General features: G+C 33.9%; 2 protein-coding genes across 4 annotated transcripts; one reads left to right on the top strand and one right to left on the bottom strand.

Moving 5' to 3' along the window:
• The first annotated feature begins 31 nt into the window (after positions 1–31).
• Positions 32–8,935, top strand: LOC145558431 (SNF1-related protein kinase regulatory subunit beta-1-like). Of its 3 annotated transcripts, none has more exons than XM_081619674.1 (5): positions 32–544; positions 4,899–5,074; positions 5,139–5,301; positions 7,306–7,622; positions 8,645–8,935. In XM_081619674.1, the coding sequence occupies exons 1-5, from the start codon at positions 356–358 to the stop codon at positions 8,646–8,648; spliced, it is 849 nt and encodes a 282-aa protein (XP_081475800.1). In that variant the 5' UTR covers positions 32–355; the 3' UTR covers positions 8,649–8,935. The 3 variants fall into 3 exon arrangements, with proteins under 3 accessions (XP_081475800.1, XP_081475803.1, XP_081475799.1); XM_081619677.1 differs by lacking the exon at positions 8,645–8,935 and having other exon boundaries at positions 33–392; positions 474–544; positions 7,306–7,896; XM_081619673.1 differs by lacking the exon at positions 8,645–8,935 and having other exon boundaries at positions 33–544; positions 7,306–7,896.
• Positions 8,936–11,024: 2,089 nt separating this feature from the next.
• Positions 11,025–13,403, bottom strand: LOC145558432 (calmodulin-7-like). Its single transcript, XM_081619678.1, has 2 exons — positions 13,221–13,403; positions 11,025–11,559 (listed from the first exon to the last, which is right to left on the bottom strand). Exons 1-2 carry the CDS (start codon positions 13,294–13,296, stop codon positions 11,186–11,188), a joined length of 450 nt encoding a protein of 149 aa, XP_081475804.1. The 5' UTR covers positions 13,297–13,403; the 3' UTR covers positions 11,025–11,185.
• Between the last annotated feature and the right edge of the window lie 9,711 nt (positions 13,404–23,114).

The raw sequence follows: 23,114 nt of genomic DNA, 5'->3' as shown, positions 1-23,114 counted from the left end.
TAAATCTTGTAAAAATTAACTTAAACTAATTTTGTTTTTTATGTTTTTTAAAAAAAACAAAATTATAATCCAACCACCGTCTTCCCCGCCGGCACGTCATTGTCTGTAAATCGCCGCATCTCACCACCCTTCTTCCCTTTCTCTCTCCTCCTTTCACATCTCCATTTCTCTCTCCTCCATTTTTCAAACAATTCTATCCAAAAATTATCACCAATTTCTATTCATGTATAACAACATACCATTTTTGTCATAATTCAATCTGATCTTATTCACAGATCTTTTAATTTATTGAATCAAATTTGTGGGATTTGATTAGATTTGATCTTGTTTCTGGGTTAATTTCAATTGACAAGAAATGGGTAATGCAAATGGAAGAGAAGAAGAAGGTGGAGGTAATATTAATATAGGCAATGTACATGATTATCTTACTACGAACACGAATCCAATTACAGTTGGTCGAATTACTTCTTCAGATTCAATGGGTGCTAATACACCTCCTGAAAGTCCTCGTCGTTCGGTTTCGCCTCTTTTGTTTACTCCTCAGGTTTGATCGCTTTTTACCATTGATTATATATTGTTTGAAATGTTTATTTTTATCTTTTTTTTGGTTGAACTTGTTGTTTGTTCGGGATTTAGTTGTCGCGTTACTAGTTCAAATCACCATATTGGTTTATGAATGAGAATTAATGGTTAGTATTGGATGGTGATGGGTTTTACTTTTGATTTTATTTTGTTTTTCTTGTTGTTAATGTTTGTTTATTGAAGTCGGGATTTAGTTGTCACCTTACTAGTTCAAATTAAGGTATCGACTTATTAGAATTGATTCTGGTTGGATGGAGGGAATAAGTGTTTTGAACATGATGACGACTTAAAATTTGAAGTTATTATTATTGGCTCATGGTGAGTTACAAAAGACAATGATGTAGACGCCGGTTTTGAACGAGGTTTTGGGTAGGAGGACCTTAGTAAAGTGATCTAATTGGCATCCTTCCCTGAAGCCTGTTATTATTAGTGCAGTGTTTTTTTGGCAGTGTCAATTCACTAAATTTATAATGTCGTTTTAGCATCTTAAGTCAAATCCTCAATGTTAGTCTATAACTCTATGTGATGAAGGCGGTCCAATTCATGCTTAAATGGCCAAAGGTGAGATGAATTCTAAGATTTGGAATCCTCCTTAATAAAGTGTGTGTTCCACGAGTGCTCTGTTCTTGGAAAAGCAGATTGCTTTTAGTATTCTTTGGCATTTAGATTACGATGGCCTTAGATTACTGTGAATTTTTTCTCAACTAATTAATCCAACTAGTGCTACTGTGTCTCTCAATCATTATTGGAAGTAAATCGTAACGCAGACCAAGTATGTGGTTCTTTTTAGGTAACCAAGATTTTTTCTTTAACCTTCCAATGTTCAACACCAAGGTTCCTAGTGTATCTAAACAGATTACAATTTAAACATTGCTTCTTGTTTATTGCAAAGTAGCCAATGAGGATTCCTTTCGGATTAAGGTTTAATTAGACACAAGTCACACAACCTTGTTATAGTGTACATCCCATTCTCCGTATTCTTATTGCCCTAGGGTAATCTTTGAACCCCAATGTCTGTAGAACTTGATGAAGTTCTTGTCATTTGTGCTCGGAGAAGGAAAAAAAATAGAGGTGGTATTTTTTCTTTCTGTCTATTTTAGTGCATGTTTGGTATGAATCTAGGAAGTAAAATGTAATTGAAACAAATAAGGGGAAAGGGTGGTGGTAATTGTTATCATAATTAGCTGTTTGGTATTATTAAGGAAATTAATCCCTTGTATTTGTCACCGTAGGGTTGAGAAAGGTTATAAGTGAGTGGAAGTGTTTATTCTTAGAAAATGGAGTCTATTACCACACCACTCATACCATGCAATAGGTAATGAAACATGTTAATTCTAAATACTCTATACCAACCATGCTCTTAGTGCATTGGCTCACGCTCAATTTTTTGCAAATATCATTTATCTAATCCTGTGTTACTTGGACTCGGATGAAGTGTCCAATTAGACACGGGTGTCCAAGTATCGGACTCGCCCATTTTCTTGAAAAAAATTGTGTTTTTAGTTAAAAATGAAGCGTCCAGGTGTCGGTGTCGGTGTCCGACACGAGTCGTGTCGACACGGACACGTGAGGTAAATGAAAGAGTCCGAGTAACATAGATCTAATCTATTGGATTTGTTGTGTTTTTTGAGTTTGTAATGCAAGTTATAAAATTTAAACCATCATATGGTAAGGCATCGTTTATTTTGATTACAACACAATATAAAGATGTATCTGTATGATATGATTATTGTATTTTGTTATTCGTATACTGCCAAGGCTGGGCATTCTATTCGTTGATTAGGTGTGAATAGTCTCACCTTTTGGAGCTGCTGTTATGATTATGGTCCCTTGCAAGAGTGATAATGATTGCTTCTGAACTGTTAATGAGGACAATGTTTTGCACTGAAGTCTGAAATTATTATTTGGATCTTTATACCACAGTATTGTGATTATATTTGTGCTATTACTACAAAGTATTATTGTAGCTGTCATAGCTTGATACTGTGGTTGACCTCCAAACTTATGTGTTTCTGAAATTTTTGAACATATTATTACTCAGACAAAGGCAACCTACATATCTTGAATCCACAATGTTAAATATAAAGAGAGCAAGCCATATTGTTTCTCTTTGGCAGTGGGCTACTTGATAGTCCTACACTCCTACGACTCCTTTCCTGTTGTGTTACAAGAGCTTCCCACGATTTAGTATGCTATCTATTTTGGTTATTTGAATTTTTAAATGTGTTTTGCAGTATTGGTTGTGGTTCACTTTGCGTTGACAGTTTAGTGAGCTATTAGATAAGTGCGTCAATCTCTCCGTGGCTCTGTGCCTTAATATAGGCCATACATGTATTCTAGTTTGTTCCAATATAATAACTTACATTCTAAAATTATTGAAGTTTCCTAGATTTTTTTTTTCTGATATGAGTTTCTGAAGGATTCTATTTAGTAAGATAAAATGGTAAACATTCAAAGATGAATTGTAGTTATGGCATTTTAAGTCTATTATATAGAAATTAGCCTAGAGTCAAATGCGGTGGAGAAAGTATAATTAAGGGTCAGAGGGACTAGAATTTTGAAAACAAAGAATAGTACGGAGTTTTTTTTAGCTAGTCGGGTAGAAGGAGACCTGTGAGCATAGAAGAGCACGTTTAAGCTGGTATTTTTAAGCTTCAGAAGAAACTTTTGTTTATTTCTTTAAATATCACCTATCATGTTCATAGAGTTTGTTAAGGTTTGCTATTACAGTAATTTATCATGTAAGTGGCACAGCATGGATATGTTATATTGCGGTTTGCAGCCATTTCAATGTTGATTAGCAAAAGTTTTCCACTGCGTCTTTGAAATTGAAGTGTTTGTGAAAACACTGTTTGTATTAAACTTGAAATTGTTTGTATTAAACTTGAAAGTATCCTTTCTAGTACCTTGTTTGTGAATTTAATTCTTTCCTATAATGTGAATTTTAGTAATATCAAAATCCTTTGTGGCTTTAATAACAGACTATGCGGGCCAATGTAGTTACATAGTGTTTTTGATAGCCATGCTAATATGGCTATCTGTGGGATAATTGACTGAAAGTCCTTTACTTGGAAACGATGTATCCTAAATTCCTAAGTAGCATTTAATCCCTTGCAAGTTGAGAGTTGATGCAGAAGAGGTAGCGGCACTAGCAAAACTAAGCATGTTACTAATCCAATCTGCATTGGATTTATAACAAATCATTTAGCTATCAAGCTAACCTTATTAGCAGGAATTGAACTTAATCTGGCATTTAGATAATTAAAGCATTTAGATAAAGCTATCAAGTCAGAAGTAGGACAAGGTGGGGCTGGTGCTTATCTACTTTGATTAAAATCTTAAAATTTTAATAAAGTCAGAGGTACAACTGTTACCAATTACGTCCTACCTCCCCAGAACTGTGATTTAATACATTTGTTCACAAACTGCCCTTATCTCATTTCTCAAGTAGTTGAATTGGGATGGAGAATTTAAGAAAATAAATAATCTAAAATATTTTCTATTTTGAGAACATAAACGTTAAAGAAACCTGTAACACGCAACACACTTAAGAGTTTAGGAGCTACTGCTTACATAGAAATCCCATCATATAATGGTAAATATTGGACCACAAAGACCCCTCCCCCCCCCCCCCCCCCCCCAACCTCTCTATTTTTCATTAATTAAAGTAAAACCGACTTTTTAAAAATTAGTCCAAGAATAAGACACTTATAGAATTGCTGTATATATGATCCTTTGTTTGAATGTCGATGTGTTTGAACTGTGCATTTAAGTGAGCTGCATTGCATTCGTTGTCAGCTCACCTGAGCACAGCCCACGAATGTAGTGCAATGAATAGCAGCAACAGTGCCAAGCTTCATGCAAAGCATATAGTAAACCTTATTCTTGTTATGGATGTTAAAGTTATATGCTGGTTGTGGATGACTTAAGATGTACAACTGTACAAGAAATTCCCTTCTCATGAATTTCTGCTTTTGGTGGTCTCTTTCAATTATTACTCTATCATAGAGTAGTAATTTGAATAAAGTAAATGACTTCTGCTATCAATGTTATGATGATATGCTATATCTTGAAAGTAATTCACATTGGAGGACCATTGTTTCATAATGATATATGGAGTTATTTCCACAATTGATGTGTTATGGACCTTATGGAGACCTATTACAGTAAAAATCCACAATTGATAGCGATTGTCTGATCTTCAGTGTGTGGCTATTAATATTTGTATTTATCAGATTAGGCTGCTTATCAAATGATTGCTTGAATAAATGTTGTGTCGTAACTACAAATCCTAATGTCACAACAATGTTTTGCAGCTTCCTGTGGCTCCTTTGCAAAAGGATGATGGCACTATATTTCATAATGATATGAGGACAGAGAGGTTTGGAGCTGTTGATGAGCCTCCTGAGAAAGGAATTCCTACTGTGATCACTTGGAGTCTTGGTGGCAATAATGTTGCCGTGGAAGGATCGTGGGACAACTGGACAACAAGGTAATCATTATAGTGGCTATGCTTAAAGATGGTTCAATATATGATTTAATTATGCTTTCTGCAGGAAGATTCTGCGAAGATCAGGCAAGGATCATGCTGTTCTTTTAGTTCTACCATCCGGCATTTATCATTACAAATTTATTGTCGATGGTGAGGCACAATATTCACCAGATCTGCCCCATGTTTCTACTGAGATGGGACATGTTTGTAATGTCCTTAATGTTCATGTAAGTATGGCTTTGAATTTGGAAATTTCCCCTGAATGTCACTGATATGTAAACATTGATCTGAACACGCCAATAATTGGATGGTGGAGGCATATGCACAATGCCCACTGTGCATCTGATGAACATCAAGCAATCAAGCATACATCCAAAGAACATGAAGGCTAAAATAAAAGAACATATATGACTCAAAAATATAAAAAGAACAACATATACTTCAATGAACATAACTCTTAACATAATATCATCATAACTATAGCTCTTAGGCTTCATGTTCTATAATTTTAGGCTTGATGTTCAACGCCAATAATTTAGGCTTGATGTTCAATGCCAATAATTGGAGTTGGGCTTCATGTTCTTTGTTTTTAGGCTTGATGTTCAACAGATGCATAGTGAGAACTATGCTTTGCCTCTACCATCATGTTTGATTCTATTAACGAGTAGAATAGTGAATGAATTTTTTCGGACCAAAGAGCTTATGGCCCTATGGGCAAATAAGATAATTAGGTTCTGATTATGCATTTTAGTTTTGGAGTAAATATTTTTTTCCAGATGCCTCTGTGCCCAGGAATTTTGAGGATGCGTAAAGTTGATGACAGTTGTGCTGGACCTTTTTTTTTTAAAAAAAAAAACACAAAAATTAGTCATCAGTTGCTTCTGTCTGAGCAGTTAGGATTTCAGTGAAGATAGATTATAGATATCCTGCCAATCATGAGAAAATGAATAAAAAGAGATATACTAAAGAGATTCCGCATAGTGTGCTCCTTTGTCCATCAATATACTCAAACCAGTAAAGATGTAAATGGGTCTGATATGATTCTCATAAGAAACTAGAGCTCATAAATGAAACCTTGAGCACTCTACCCTTAGCTGCTGCTGGAGTGCTGGCGATATGATGAATTCACATCCTCCCTTTTCCCTTTGGCACTAACCTGTATACCTATGAAATTTCTTCCTTCTTCCCTTACCCCTTGTTTTCAATCCCCCCCCCCCCCCCCCCCCCCTACCCCCTCTCTCTCTCTCTCAAAGCTCCCCTACCTTCTTTCCTTTCCCATTCCACATCCCCTAAATTTCCCATATCATTTCCTCTCTTCTCCATTATCTTTATGGTCCTTTCTGCCACCAATTCTAGGCGCCTCATTATTTTTCATCTTTGTCACCTCATTATTTTTCATCTTTGTCACCTAAATCTTCTTCACAATCGAGAAGCTGGTGGCTTTGCTTTCTTTATCTTATTTCAAGAACTTTTGCAGTTATTCTTACTTATAGTGCACCTGACCTAACTAGATCATCTTTCTATTTGCTTATTGCAATTATATCTTCACTTTATATTTCTAAAAATTATGAAGATTAGATATTTGAAAATTACACATTAAGAAGAATATAACAAGACTCAATTGATAATGTTTTTCTTATACGTAGTATATTAATGAATAGATAAGGTCAAGGTTCAGTCAAATCAGACCACTAGATCAAACCAGACCTGACCAGACTCCAGAAAATTTAGATTAGAGAAATTCAGATGAAGAGAATATAGCCTAAGACCTTACTCGGTTTGGAAGACAAGTACTCTCAGTATTGTATATGTTACATCTTTATGTGAAGGGGAGAGAGGGGCTGGCCTGTTTTAATGTTTTCTTTCTCCCAAATCATAAATGTCTTTAGTGCCTTCTTATGGTGGACCATTGTTAAATACAACACATGAAAAAATTGATGTAATATCTTGTATGGATATATAGGCTCTCCATTTGGCCCGTTTGGTAGTCTCTTTTATGGGTAAATGTCTTTTACAAATGGCCTGTTTAGTGCACAGCAAATTGATGGTAAAGTCATGAATTTCGGCATGATTTCTTGGCTAGACCTCCTGCCAAAGACTTTTAAAAAACATTTCCATCTCCTCTATTACCTTTAGTATTCATAAAGTAATTAGAAAGCTAACATGGAGTTTTATTGTGGATTGTTCAGATTTTTAATGGTCTTAATTTTTATATTGATATTCATTCGCAGGATTATGTACCGGAAAATCTAGACAGTGTAGCTGAATTTGAGGCACCAGCATCTCCTGAGTCAAGTTACAATCGTGAATTTCCAGGAGAAGATGATTTTGCAAAGGAGCCAATGATAGTACCACCGCAGCTACAGCTAACAGTCCTTGGTGTGGAAAGTTCAGATGAAGCACCCTTTTTGAGGCCCCAGCATGTCGTGTTGAACCATCTTTTTATAGAAAAAGGTTGGGCTGCTTCTCAGTCTATGGTTGCACTTGGTCTGACCCATAGGTTTCAGTCAAAATACGTCACTGTTCTCCTATATAAGCCAGTAAGAAGGTAAAGATGGCCAATTTTTTTTCCTGTTTTTAAAGTTCTGTTTGTTGGATCCCTATTATATCAGTTTCGTTTTTTTTTTTTTTTTTTTGGCTTTTTCCTCTCCCCCTTATTTTTTTTCTTTTGGGTGGATGTAGTCCATATAACATCACCATGTAAGTAAATGAACGTGTAAAAGTTAAACTGTTAATAGTTGTACCCATACAAATCTCAACTTAGTCTTTTTTTTCTGTTTCCTTGCGGAAAGACGAAGCAGCAAGCAATAGTGATTCATGCATCTGAGTCGACAAATTTCACCAGTTTCTCGAGTAAATCGATTCTCCAGCTTTTTTAAAATAAAAGTAGATTGTCGAAAATTTAATACCCTTCCTCTTCATCTTCAATACCCTGGACCCATTTATTGTGATGTCAATTACTATTATTCTTTCTGTTCATGTCATCTAGTTTAGGTTAGACAAGCTCAGCTCAATGGATAAGTGACTTAGGGGTATATTTGTTTCGGAATATAGGCTGAGGTGCTGTTCTATTCAGTTATTAAAAAAATAAAATAAAATAAAAATCCTATATTATCTAAACATATTTTGTCTATTTCACTAACCAAAAAAAAAGGGGAATTACTTTGTCTTAATTAATTCAGAATGAGTTAAATCGAACAGGGCATATGCCTTATCTGCACCTAGGTTTGGTTTAGCACGATTTTGTTTGATGTTGGCAATTTTGTACGAGTGATGAATTGCTGTTATGAAATCAAATTTTAGTCTACAATGAAGGTTAAAGTTGGACATCCCAGTAAAATAAAAATTATAACTAATCAATTGAATAAGATTTAGCTATTTAGTACAGTACAGCAACACTAAAAGTGCAGATTCAGTAATCAGTGTTGAACTGTTGATGTTGCTGCTAAGTGCTAGCAGGAGGAAGTGTGCTTTCCCTAGCTTTTGGCCGCTAATTGCTGCAGCAGCTGTTCTTCAAGTTGAATCTGTACTCCGAGTCTTCTAACTTGTTCTTCGACCTCTTATCTGTAGGTGACAACTGATTCGTGAGAAACGCCCTCTACTTTGTCGAAACTTGAATAATGCGTACAAAATACGAGTTATTTTAATTGGATTATTACTTTGTATATATTATTGTTAAAATAAGTTCTGATTGAGAGGGAAAAAAGAAATCAAACGAGAAACATAAAACCCAGAATCTGTTGCCTTATCATCAAAATTAATGTGATTACACAAACTTGTAATCGTAACTAATGAAGGTATGTACCTTCAACTCATATGATTTCACCTTAAACGCATAATGCAATTCCTTTGCTTTGTATACGGAGTGATAAATTACGCCTTATGAATTTTTTTTGAAGGAACGAGTAAAAAACCAACATTTTTTTTCCCCCACAAATTAAATTTTATAAGTGTTCAAATTTGTGAAAACCTTGGGAAAATATGATCAAAATAAAAGTGTGACCTATTATTTCAAAACGGTTGTAGTGAAAACTACAATGCAAGATTAAAACTAGAATGAGAGATGGAAACGCACATTCATTTGGAACAACACCATGATTTACAACGATTCCTCCAGCTGCGCGATTTCCTTGGCGGCTCCGGTGGTTGTTGAGCTCTCATCTTTCTTTTCCTGTATTGATTAAGCAAGAGTGCATGCCATGAATCAGATCAAACTCTAACTGTATCATAATCTATCTACTAGGGTAGCTACTAGTAGATTAAATTCTCCATTCTCACTCGACGTTTGCCACAAGATTGACCCATATAAACGATGATAGAGGACAGAGAACTGTGGCAATGTTTCCTATGGGGTTACATGCATAAAGAGAAGAAGTCAATAGAAAAGCAACAAAAGTTTCAGCTTCTCTTATAGTCTTCTACGGGTTTTCTCAACTAAGTTGATTGACATCTATAAAATTGAGTGAAAGGACAAGGGGGGTAGACATAGGAAGAGGAGATAATAGGATCGAAGAAAAGAGGAAGGTAAAGGGTATAATGTAAAATCAGATCGAAAGAGGGAGAAGGGAGGAGAAATAGAGAAATATGACGTTGTCTATCACTTGTAGATAAAATTATATCACTAAAATTATTCTAAAGATTATATATACTACTTCAATTTTTTTGTGAGGATAAATTTGAGAAACTTTTTTAAATCATATCATATAAAAGGAACTAAAGGGAGATGCTACTAAAAATCATTATATTCCAAGTCCTTAAACTTAAGCTTAGAGGCCATAAATAAAAGAAAATATAGAATTAGAATCAAAACCTCAAAAAGGAGGAATAGGAAGATTATTTCTAGAAATCAACAACTATCAATCACTGATAGCATTATTGCACAAGTTGATGTTATTTTAAATAGTTGGTAAAAGAATATAGCATATCTAAAAAAAAAATTTAAAAAAAAAAAAGAAAAATTAAAAAAAAAAAAAGAAAAAAAAAAAAAGAAAAGCCATTAGTAAGCTAGTTAACATGGCAAAATAAGCTGTTTGAAACTCTCTAGAGTAAAAAAGTTGAAGAAAGTTGTAGTTTCACAACTTATCATAACCAAAGGCAAGATGTAGTTATATAAGATTTTAACTTTGAAACCTTAAATGTCATGCTCAAATACTGTAGGGTTTAAAACAACTCCTTATCAAAGAAAAAGGTTTTAAAAATCAAATCAATGAAAGCTTGACCTAGTGGTTAAGACTAAAAGTCTTAGACACGTATTCATAAAGTACCTCATTCGGACCAATTTGTAACTCTCGTCTAGCGTACACATTAGCTAGCTACCTAGAGACAGTGTGATAACCATTTGGAAGAAGCGCAAACTACTCCGTTAAGACTTTAGAAGAAGGAATCGACCTTCGCATTAGCTGCTCGGTATCATATTATCCTAAGATTGATGCCATTTTGGTCTAATGTTGCAAATTTAAAAAGCTATAGTAATTTAATAGTGATTTTTATGAATCTAATGATATGCACAAAAGCATCTGCACAGACTTTTCTGCAAGCACACATGTGCCCCATATGCAATTAGTATTAAAATTTGTTAGATTATGCTTAATTAAAATGAATGACAGCTTTAATCACATAATTTGCACATCAAAAATCCAAATAATTGGTTTATTTGTCTAGAGATGTTGGGAAACCAAAATCAAACACTTATAAGGAAAAAATAAAACATATTAAAATAAAAAATCTTGATTTTGAAATTATAAACAAAATTTAGTCAACCAAAAGCCAATAAAATTTGAATCCAATTGTTCTAGGTTCATATTACCAAAGATGAAAAGGCTTAAATAATAAGATAAGAAAAAAAACTATTAACCCCAAAACTTGTAGAACCCAGGACAGGGCAAATAAGCATATATAGCAAAGAAGATTTACCTACACAATAAAAGCAAGAAAAAAGAGATGAAACACCAAAAAAAAAAGACTATTAAAAATAATAATAATGATAATTATAGTGCCATATTATGAGTTTGACCTAGAGGGGATAGAATTTTGGAAATCTCATCAAACTTATCTGCCCTGTCCTGTAAATTAATTCAAGGGGGGGTTTTTAAAGTAAGACTCGGTGGATTCTCACTTGGCCATCATAACCTTAACGAACTCCTCGTAGTTGATCTGACCATCACCGTCTACATCAGCCTCACGGATCATTTCATCAACTTCTTCATCGGTCAGCTTCTCACCGAGGTTTGTCATCACGTGACGAAGTTCAGCTGCAGAAATGAAACCGTTTTGATCCTTGTCAAAAACTCGGAAAGCTTCTTTCAACTCCTCCTCTGAGTCAGTGTCCTTCATCTTCTTGGCCATCAGGTTGAGGAACTCTGGGAAATCAATAGTTCCATTTCCATCAGCATCTACTTCATTAATCATGTCCTGTAGCTCGGCTTCAGTTGGGTTTTGTCCAAGTGAACGCATCACGGTTCCGAGTTCCTTGGTGGTAATACAACCTGGAGGAAAATACACATTAATAACATCATTGGAATGAAGTAATCGCAAATTTAGACATAAGCAATAACCAGAGAACAAAAGTCAGGGATAATAATGTATAGCAAGAAACCTCATCATCTGTAAAAGCAAGAAATTCAATCATTGAGCAAAAAGAGGAAAAAAAAACCGAACATTAAAGTAAATAAAACTAAGCAAACCAGATCATAGGAGCTGTCAAAATAATGGTGAAAGAGGATATGAGATGTATAGTAGGTGGTCAAAAAGAACATGGAAATAATTCAGATGTAGATGATAACAGTTCAGCGCCTTTCTATTCAAATCACATAAGTCGGGTTCTTGTAAAGCCAAAAGTTGCAATCATAACACACTACAGGACCAAATGCTAATGTATCATTTACTCAAGATGCACACAATTAATCAAATGAATGCCTGAATATCTTATACCGTTGAGAATTGAGACATTCTGAAACATAAAACAGCGACAGATAATCACAACTTTTTTTTCAATGGGGACAGATAATCACACTTGAATGGTTGAACTACAGCTATCGACATTTTGACCTTTAAATGGGCACACAACTATCAAGTCCTCCGGGCTAGATATTACTTATGGTAACAGTTGACACATATGGTTGACCGGTTGACCCTTATTATCCCCCTTAATTCATCGACATTATCTATAAACGCGTGCTTTAATGTAACACTAAACGAATTCCCACATAGACTTTAGACATTGTCATTGAGGCAAATTTAATCAACTCCAACAATCATCTAGTGGCAATTCGGCAACCAATCTAACAATATCATCAGCCGGAACCACAAGCAAACATAGAAATAATGTCCTTTAAACATCCACTTCCTCCCCTTCCCTTCCCCAACCCAAGGCCGAACATCAAATTCCTCCCATCCTGCTCACAACCGGTGACCGAACATCCGATTCCTCCCCTCCTGCTCCCCAATAGAAAGGCCAAACATCCATAATTACCCCACCCCCTCACCAATAAAACGAGAGAAACGAAATATTATAAGCAATCAAACCCAAACAACCGATGATTGACTACCTCATCTACAGGTATAAATCCTACCAGAGAGGCTCAGCTCCTCGAAACATATATCGATACGCCAGCTATTAAAAGAATTTTGGCAAACTTAGGGTTCATAATTTGAATCAAGGGCACCCCTATAATTTTTTAACTCATTTCAAAAACATCCCACCATTTTTATAGCATTGTGAATAATAAATAGCTTCAACAAATCACAAATATGGCAAAAATAAACATTCAATTTAAGGATTTCATTCTCATCTAATCAACCCGGTTGCATTTGCTTCCATAAATACATACATATAAACAAAAGCAATTACATACAAAATTCAATCAAATCCCACAAAATCTCCAAACTAATCATACAAAATCAAATCAAGTATAAGATCTAAATCAAACAAACGATCAACCAGATCGAAAACAGAATCAATCACATTATCAATTATTTAAAATCAGGGTAAAAAATCAAAATCAAAACAACCCAGAACAAGATCTGAAGAAAACAACAACATTTCAAAAACCAATTACAAATCAAATCATCAAACGAGTCAAAATGATCAGAAAACCAAAATCAAAACAAAACCAAAAAAATGAAGAAAAAAAAGAAGAATTCAAACCATCGCCATCCTTGTCGAATAGGCTGAAGGCTTCCTTGAATTCAGAGATCTGATCGTCGCTGAGTTGATCAACCATTGTTGATGTAAAGCGAGAGGAAGAAGAAAGAGATCGTGAAGAAGAGAGAGAAAAAGAGGGCAAGAGAAAATGAGAGTATGTGAGATGGAATGGAATGAAAAATAGGAAGAGGGTGTTTATATAATGTAAGGAAATGAAAGGTAACAAAACTCGGGGCCCAAAAAAAATATGTGTATTGTTAATGGAGTTTCGAATTAGATTCTTCAGCCCATTTTGTTAGTTATCCTTTTCTCTTACTTTCTTCATTTTTTAGATGCTAATCTTTGCTATGGAATATCATAGCAAAATGGTAATTTTTAATTGTTTTTTTTTATTAACATAATAATAATGATGATGATTGATGAGAGAAAAATATGAGTTGGAATGTAAATTTTTTTTGACATACGAAATGTAAATTTGTATGTTTAATTTACAGTTAGATTTTTAACATCGATGGCGGAAGTTTTTGAAAATGACATGTATATAGTTGTAAATCCATGGAATGTAAGATATTCCTTGATTTGATATGGCAGCTAGTAGATGTTCACCCTTGATAAAAAGTATTTGAATCCCTATTTATGAAGCAAGTAGATTCTATCGTGTTGGCTAAGGGTTTTGGATATAAATGAAGAAATCGTGTTGTGGGGAAGTGGCGGATCTCGAAGGTTTTTGTTTTAGGAGCCAAAATTTTCTAACATAGTTGTATGCAATATGCATGTCTTTAAAAAAATATAATAAAATAAGCTTATAAAAATTATTAATAAATTTAATGTGAATTTGTAATAGATGGTAAGGAGTATAAAATATTTTTGGCTAAAACTAATCAAAATAACTTACCAATTTGATTGCACCAAAAAACAATTGAATTATCGTATATTGATCATTTGTTTGGTTTTAGCCAACAATTGCTATTTTGACATGTAATTTGGAAAAATTGCATAATTACATTAAATGTAACCGTAAGAGGGGGGGCATGGGGTTGTGAGTTGTCAGACTTTAATTAATTGGGAATTGGGTTGCTTTCCTAGGTGAATAAAAAGAGACTTAGCTTGTTGTATTTATTGGGCCATTCTTATTGGACTAAGCGCATGCAAATATCAGCCTTTTACTACAAAAAAAAATTCCCAAATGCAACAGGGGCCAAGCCCCACTGAGCCCCTTAAATAATCCGCCCCTATTGTGGGGTAAGTGGTAGGGTGGATTAACCATAATCATTATTTGAAGTTTTGAACATATAAGTTTCTATTAGATGTCAATTGCCGACATACAAGGCAATATTGAATACACAATGATGCCATCAGGTAATAACCAAAATACAAAAAATTAACAAATTAAAGCCTTCAAGCATTTGGTGAGGCAATTATTTACATGGTCTCAAAATACTTGTAGTAACTTGCTAATAATTCTAGTGAATTCTTCTTGAATTTCTCTCATTCCAAATCAAGTATGCAAAATTTAGGATTTCCAATCGAGTAAAGTATAAATATGGATACTAAAGTTTGCCATTTGTTGCAGATGCTCAACTATCAATTGTTGCATATTAGGTACTAAACTTTGTACTCAACTTGTTTCATCTGTTGTAGCTGGTTATGCAAACATTTTATAACTATTTTTCAAATACCTTGAAGTCTGAGATGAAGTACAATTAATAGTAGTCAATGTTTAAAAACGCAAAAATCATTCAAGTTTTCTGAAGTAGCTGTTACAACTGTGGATTCAGGGCTTCTAGAAATGCAACAGTCTTTAAAATTTCTTGAGGTCGGATTCCACAAGCACAGTAGAAATCAAAGTCCCCCCGTTCTTTATTAAACAATTCAATTTCAAAGCAAGTAATGTCATTTACGCTGCCTCTACATTTATTGTTCACTTTTATATTGGGATCAACACTGAGAGCAGATTTTCTATTGTGTTCTATTGTGTTGGAAAAAAGATAGCATCGATCTGGATGTATTAACATATGAAACCAAAGGAGGAGTGGCACATCTATATCTTCTTTGCAACTTTAAAAGTAGCATATTGAGCATGGTGGTGCATCAAAATGAAGCTAGATTCATCAATAAGGGCACACCATGGATTGCAGACGCATCTTCGCAACAAGTCTTTAACCGGCAGCCTAAAAAAATGCTCCCCAACAAATCATCAGGTTGAAGGATGTCGTTTGTTTCCCAACCTTCATTTGACTACAAGTTTTAAAATTAGGTGTTTTTCAGCCAAAAAGTTCAATTTTTACCTCCTTTAAAACCTAACTATAATTAAAGGTTAATTTTTAAATTACCACCCAAAAATGTAACCATTTTTGAACTAACCCCCCGTTTAATTTTTTATTTTAAATTACCACCCCTTAAATTAAATAAATGCTCAGATTACCACCCATTTAAAAAATCCGGTGGATTTTTCGTTTGTAGGCCCCACCTAACACTTATTTTGACCCTTTTGACTGATTTTTTTCCCCGATTTTTCTCTTTAAAAACGCTCTCTAAACTTTAATTCACATTTCCTTCACCAAATTTTACCAAATTTCAAAGAGAAAAATGTGAATTGAAGTTAGGAGAGCTTTTTAAAGGGAAAAAATCGGGGAAAAAAAATCAAAATAAGCGTTGGGTGGGGCCCATCGACGGAAAATCCATCGGATTTTTGAAATGGGTGGTAATCTGGGCATTTATTTAATCCATCAGATTTTTTGAAATGGGTGATAATCTGAGCATTTATTTAATTTAAAAGGTGGTATTTTAAAATAAAAAATTAAATGGGTGGTTAGTTAAAAAATGATTACATTTTTGGGTGGTAATTTAAAAATTTTCCATAATTTAAATAGGTTTATAAAATAAAACTATGTACATAAGAGATTCACAAAATCTTATATGTGACTAACCATATGGTGTGGCCATTTCAAATAATCATATATAAGACAATTTCTAAAGTAATAGCGGGTTATATATGGTGATGAGCAAATGAGATTACCTTAACGATGTAAGTTACTTAAATGAGAACAAGGGGTTATTTTCTGAAACAAAAGGAATTATTCTTTCATTTTTATGGAGTTACTTATTTCTAAATTACTTGATTTCACTCATATAATGAATTTGGGTTACTTTTATGGACAACATGAGGTTACTCTTATGAAGAAATAAGGTTACTCATACATATAAATAAAGATAACAGTTATAAATCAATGTGATCACACCGTGTAGCTAGCCACATACAAGACTTAACCTATGAGATTATTTTGCCTCAAATCTAGATTGATGAACAAATTTATCATAATCAATTGAGTTTATTATCATAGCTATTCAATAATAAAAGATAAAGTAGTATTGTGTAGAACGGACTCACATGAGTCCAATCATACAAAAAAAAAAAAAAAAATTAACTGTTAAAAATTAGATAATAATGGCTAGATATTAGATAATAAGTATCAGAAATTAGATAATAAATGTCAGAAATTAGATAATATTGGTCAGTTTTTAGATAATAAGTATCAGAAATTAGATAATATTGGTCAGATTTTAGATAATAAGTATCAGAAATTAGATAATAAGTGTCAGAAATTAGATAATATTAGTCAGGTATTAGTTAATAAGTATTAGAAATTAGATAATATTGGTCAGGTATTAAATAATATTGGTCAGCCATTAAATAATATTGGTCAGGCATATAAACTATTGTTGGAGCTGCTCTCTTTTATAAATCTTTACAGAGTATTACATTAGACACCATTATCTTTACCCTCGATTTTTTTCACAAAGTCAGATTTTCTCATATTCTTTCTCAATTTCTCCATTTCTGAGCTCTATGTTTTGCGCCATTTTCGAATTTCTGGCAGGAACCGGAGCTTCTTCGAGTATATACGGAGAGGATTTGGTGGCAAATGCAGGAAGTTGCGGTCGGCGGCAGATTATGGTCGGCAGCAAATGCATGAAGTTGCGGTCAACGGCAGATGCAGGAAGTTACGGTCGCAAATTATCGCTCTTTTTTATCTGTTGTTGATCCTTTGGTTTCGATTAGAGAAGAGGTAAGGATCTGAATGAGGAGGAGAGAGAAAATGTGAAAAAAATGGTGATGAATGAAGGATTGTAAAAATGGAGGAGAGAAAAAATGGAAGTGGTGTGTTTGAAGGTTATAAACTGGACTCACATGAGTCCGTTCTACACAAAACCTTTTCATAAAAGATTATTAAAACATAAACAAAACATAATTTTTTCAATAGCAAACAACAATTATTCCATTTGATGCAAAAATTAAAACAATCCCCAAGCAATTACAAACATCAAATTCATGCATTAACAAGATATAAATCTATCATTTACATTGAGTGATGACAAATTTAATATCATAGAAGTCCCAAATATACCACATTCTTCAAAATTCAAGAAAAAAATATTATTGGAGTTCAATAAACTATTACATACCTACCAAATACGACTATATAATTAAGGAAATTTTGTCTAGAACTACCCTAAAGATAGGGTCATTTGTGAACAACTACCCATTTTTTTTTATTTGTTTAGAACTACCCACAAGTTACAAAACGTTTGGGTAACACTACCCATTAACGTTTTCCGTCCAATTAAGACGTTATTGGGCCCACTTTTTCACTTTTCCCACTTAATTAACTCCCCTAATTACCTTCTCTCTTCTCTCTAATTAACTTCCTCTCCATTCTCACTCTATAATCCAAAATATTATACTCAATCAATTGAACACAAATTCTCAATTATTCAAATAATGTTTCACACTTTCCTTTTAATTTATTGTTTATTGTATTTGTATACAAGTGTTAATTGAACGCAATTAACATAATTAGGGTGTAAATTAGGGATTCGAATTAGGGTTTATGGGTTCAAATAAATTTGGGGGCTTTGATTTCTAGGATTTAGGGGTTTAATTGAGTTCTAGGTTTCACTTATTTTGACATTGAGATTGAATTCAATTGCACTTCAATTACTAATTGGCCATTGCAGTTGGTAGGATGTCTAATTGGCCATTGTAATTGATAGGATGTCTAAATTTGGGGGTTTTAATTTCTAGGGTTTAGGGGAAGTTAATTAGGGAAGAGGGAGAAGGTAATTAGGGGAGGTTAATTAGGAAAGAGGGAGAAGGTAATTAGGGGAAGTTAATTAAGGAAGAGAGAGAAGGTAATTAGGGGAGTTAATTAAGTGGGAAAAGTGAAAAAGTGGACCCCATTAACATTTTTTTGGACGGAAAACGTTAACGGGTAGTGTTATCCAAACTTTTCTTAACTTCTGGGTAGTTCTTAACAAATAAAAAAAAAACGGGTAGTTGTTCACAAATAACCCTATCTTTAGGGTAGTTATAGACAAAATTTCCTATAATTAACGTATATACGCACAAACAAATCTTAAATTGGGGCAACTTGAAAACAAATAAAACTACATGAAAAACGAAATTAAAAAAAAAAAAAAGAAAAAGAAAAAAGAACCAAAACAAAATCTACCTACATACAACAGTGAAACAAATGGAAAATTTGTTATTTACTTGGCCGGAATACTTTCACATGCAAGTACTATCTCATAGTTTAGTACCCAATTTGCAACAAATGAAAAATTTTAGTACATATATAACCACATTTATACTTTACTTAATGCCAATTTATAAATAGTGTATGCCTCTTTTGAATTTCAATCGTGTTTACTACATTTCCAAATGTCAGTAGTGAAATGTTCAAATAATGTGGGCAAAATTGGCTTTAATGCCTTATTTTTGGACCATAACAAAACCAAAACATTTCGGCACTTTGTAAATGATATACGAAGTAATAAACTTAAGCTATAGCATTTAATGACTTAAATATTACGTTTATTCATAATACTTCCTCCATTACACATTATATGCAACAAATGTTTCTGAAGACAAAATTTGTTAATGTTGATTAACAAAGTGAAGAGTTTGGGATTAAGGGTAGGTGAGAGAAAAGGGAAGAATTAATCAACCACCACTACCACCTGCCACGGCCTCCCACCGACACCACCCACTAGCAACAACATCCACCACCACCACCACCCTATCTCGTAACCACCTTCTCACCACCACCATGACCCGAAACTCCACCAGCCAAACCAACACCACAACCACAACCCAATTACCCAAAACTCACCCCTCCAAATCGAACTAACTAACTTCGCAACTGTAATCCAATCACCACAACCAAAATCTGAAACCCCTCCATAACCACCAAAACCAACTAACCTCGCCCAGCTCACAACCACCACATACCCAAATCAATTTTAGGGTTTGATTATGAGGAGAATCGGCAACTATAACAAGGGAAAAAGGAGTCGGCGGCGACTTTGACAAGGGAAAATGAGGTCGATGACTCGATCGACGATGGTTGTGAGAGCGAAAAGAAGAAAGAGATCGAAGCAAAAACAAGGTTCGTGCCTTCGTGGTGGATGGAGGATTTCTAGAAATTTCGGGCGGAGGTGGTGCTCGGGTGGAATCGGTGTTGGAGGTGGCCGACTGTGTGGGGAATTTTGGGTTGGGTCGTGGTTATGAGAGAAGAGTGAGAAATATAGTGGTGGTGGTGGTGGCGGCGGCCTGGCGGCGGTGACTGGTAAGAGGGAGGTAATGATGGTGGTGGATGTGGTTGTGAGAGAGATTGGGATTAGGGTAAATCATGAATGAATTAATGTAGGTTAATATGTTAATAACATATAATCTTATTCATTAAAAAAATAAGATTACCATAGGTTAATATGTGTGTTATTGAAATTAAGTAAGGGTAGATTGGTCCTTTTTCACAAAAAAAATTACCATAGATGGAAATATTTACTTTGTTGCACATAATGTGTAACTTCCGTTTTTGGAAATTGTTGCTATGGGTGAAGTTCGGTTTGCGGTTTGCGGTTTGCGGTTTGCGGTTTGGAATATAGCCAAAACCAAACCCAATCCGAATTAATTCGGTTTCGGAAATCTTAATCCGAATCCAAACCGAATTAAGATTCAATTCAATCCAATCCAAACCGAATTAATTCGGTTTTTCAAATTAGAATCCAATCCAAACCGAAATTTGTTTCCTTCTTTTGAAACATTCAAATCCGAAACTCGAACTTCACCCTGAAAATTCCTACAATCATTTCTTGTTAACTACATTCTTTGTGAGAGAGCAAGATATTGAGAAAGGAGACTTGAGAATTAGATTTTTTTTTTTTTAAGTTTATACATAAAAGGGGAAAGTGGTTGGATATTTTGAAAAAGAAAATGGGCTTAAAGTATTGGGTCGAAATTCGGTTAGTAATTCGGTTTTCGGTTTTTTTAAACCCCAAACCGAACCCAATCCGTATTCCATATTTTTTAATTTTTCCAATCTGATCCAATCCGAATTTTTATAAAATTCAAACCGAATTACTAATTCGGTTAGGTTTTCGGTTCGGTTCGGTTTTAATCCGAATTACTTTCACCCCTAATTGTTGCACATTATATGTAACAGAGGAAGTAGTTGGTTCTTTATTGTTGTTTTACATATGATTCTTATTGAATTTATTTTTTTGATTTTATACCTACATATTTAATTTTATTCAATGACTGTACAAGTTTGAAAAAAAAAAATTATACCAAAAAATAAAATAGTGTTTTCAACAAGAATATAACTTGTATAAAACCATCTTACTACTTTTAGAAAATTTTCAACAAGAATTTAGATTAATATGGAGCATAACATTTCATCTTTAAAAAAAAATAAGGTGTGCTAATGGGTATTTTCTGGGTTTAACGTTAGAAGGAAAAAAGTTTAAAGTAAACAGAATTGGGAATGAGAAGAAAGATATTTTGCGTTTTAAGGATGTGTTAAGTTAATACCTTTATATTTGATGCTTAAGTTAATACTCTGTACTCCCTTTGTTTATGAATATATGATGTTTGTTCATGTGCTTACGCCTTACAGTTTATTTATAAATATATGGGATGTAATTATGTATTTGTATTAATAAAAATTAGGAAATAATTAATACAATATTTGAAATTATACATTAATAGAGCTGTCAAAAACGACCCGAACTGGTGAATCCGAACCGTTTTGAACTATTCCGAAAAGAAACCGAACCGCTAAGAACCTGTTAATTTAAAACCGTAAATCGACCCGACCCGATTTTTTAAAACCTGAAAATGAACCGATCCGAATGTTTGAGAACCGTTAATGAACCGTACCCGATATCAAGCCAAACTGATACAACCCGAAACCGAGAATAACCCGAACCGAGTACTTTTGAACCCGATAGCAACGTGACCCATTGTAAACCAAAACTCGATAAACCCAAATCGTTTACAACCTGTAACTGGTTATGATTGAATCGTTTATAACCCATAATAAGTTATGATCGAACCGTTTACAACCCGTAATCAGTTATATATAACCGAACCGTTTATAATTCGTAAGTCCGTAACCCGTTATGACCGTAGAATTTTTTTTTTCTTTGGTTATATTTTATCAATAGTAAAACAAAAGGGTTTAATTTGAATTATAAAGTATTTATATTGAAAAGGTTTGGAATTTTATGCTACAATATTATCGTCCTCTAACGAATAATGGCTTATGGAACACTATATTGTATTAAAAAAAAATTAAAAATCTAAATCAAAAGCTAACTCTAGATTTGTTATTATTATTTGATCCTTAAAATCATTATACAAAAAAGGGACATAAAGTTAAAAAACTAAATAATACTCCGTATGATCTATTGGAATAACTAATTAAAGAATATTGAGGATATACTAGATATACATTAACGAAACCTGTTTAAAATTGGCAAAACTAGTTGTCAAACCGACTAAGTTCAACTCGAACCGATTACAACCCAAACCGTTTACAACCCGACCCGATTAGGAACCGATATGTGTTGACCCAAAACCCGTTTTAAACTGACAAACCCCGTTTTTAAACCGACCGGATTTAACCCTAACCAATTATGACCCGAACCAATTATAACCCGACCCGATTAAAATTTGACCGAAAAGAAACTGTAATAAAAATAAACCAAACCGAACCGACCAAAAATTATTTAAAATCGACCCGAACTGACCCGTCAATAATTCTAACTCGTTAAAAACCGACCCATTACAAACCGAAAACCGATAAACCGAACCCAAAACTGAACCGAAAACCCGATTGACATCCCTATACATTAACCAATACGATAAAATATTACTCTGTTCCTAAATATTTGAAAGGTTTGATATCTTATTTTGGGATTTTCCATTTGGTACCTGTAGGGAATATTTCAAGCATTACCCCTAGCTTGAACCCCACTGTGATCATACACTAAAGTACGGTGGCGTCCAAAGGGAAAGAAGATAGAGCAAAAGAGTCGCCAACAAGTTTTAGGAACTTGTAAACCGTTCACGGAGTGAAGGTTACACCCCTTAACGATCTAGGAGATCGTCAACTCCAATAGGACTGGAACCATGACTGGTAGTTCGGGGATGAAGGTTCAAATCCAACCTAAAAGAGATTGAACCTGCCCTAATAATAGGCATCTACTTTATTCTGATCGTATTCATGTGCGCTTTCTGACTAACATGCAATCATTAGGATTAACCCTAAACCTGTTTATCTATGTTGGTTGAATTTTAATGCACAAACAAATCTATTATTGGCGATCACTTGAATTATAATCAAATTAACCCTAAACAAGATTATTAATTATCTTATTAAGCGTGATTACAAGTACCAATTCTCTTTAAACATGCATAAATGATGTGATCAAGCAATAACAATAAATATCAAGCAACATAATAATAATCACAAATAATAACAATAATTATAATAATCATAAAAATAAACATGTTCATGTTAAAGCATAATAATAATAGCAAGATCCTAGGCA

The sequence above is a fragment of the Chenopodium album genome, chromosome 9 (genome assembly GCF_948465745.1).
Source record: "Chenopodium album chromosome 9, dcCheAlbu1.1, whole genome shotgun sequence".
NCBI lineage: Eukaryota > Viridiplantae > Streptophyta > Magnoliopsida > Caryophyllales > Amaranthaceae > Chenopodium > Chenopodium album.
Note: the sequence above shows the minus strand (reverse complement) of the source record. Positions and strands in the feature narration are given on the sequence as shown.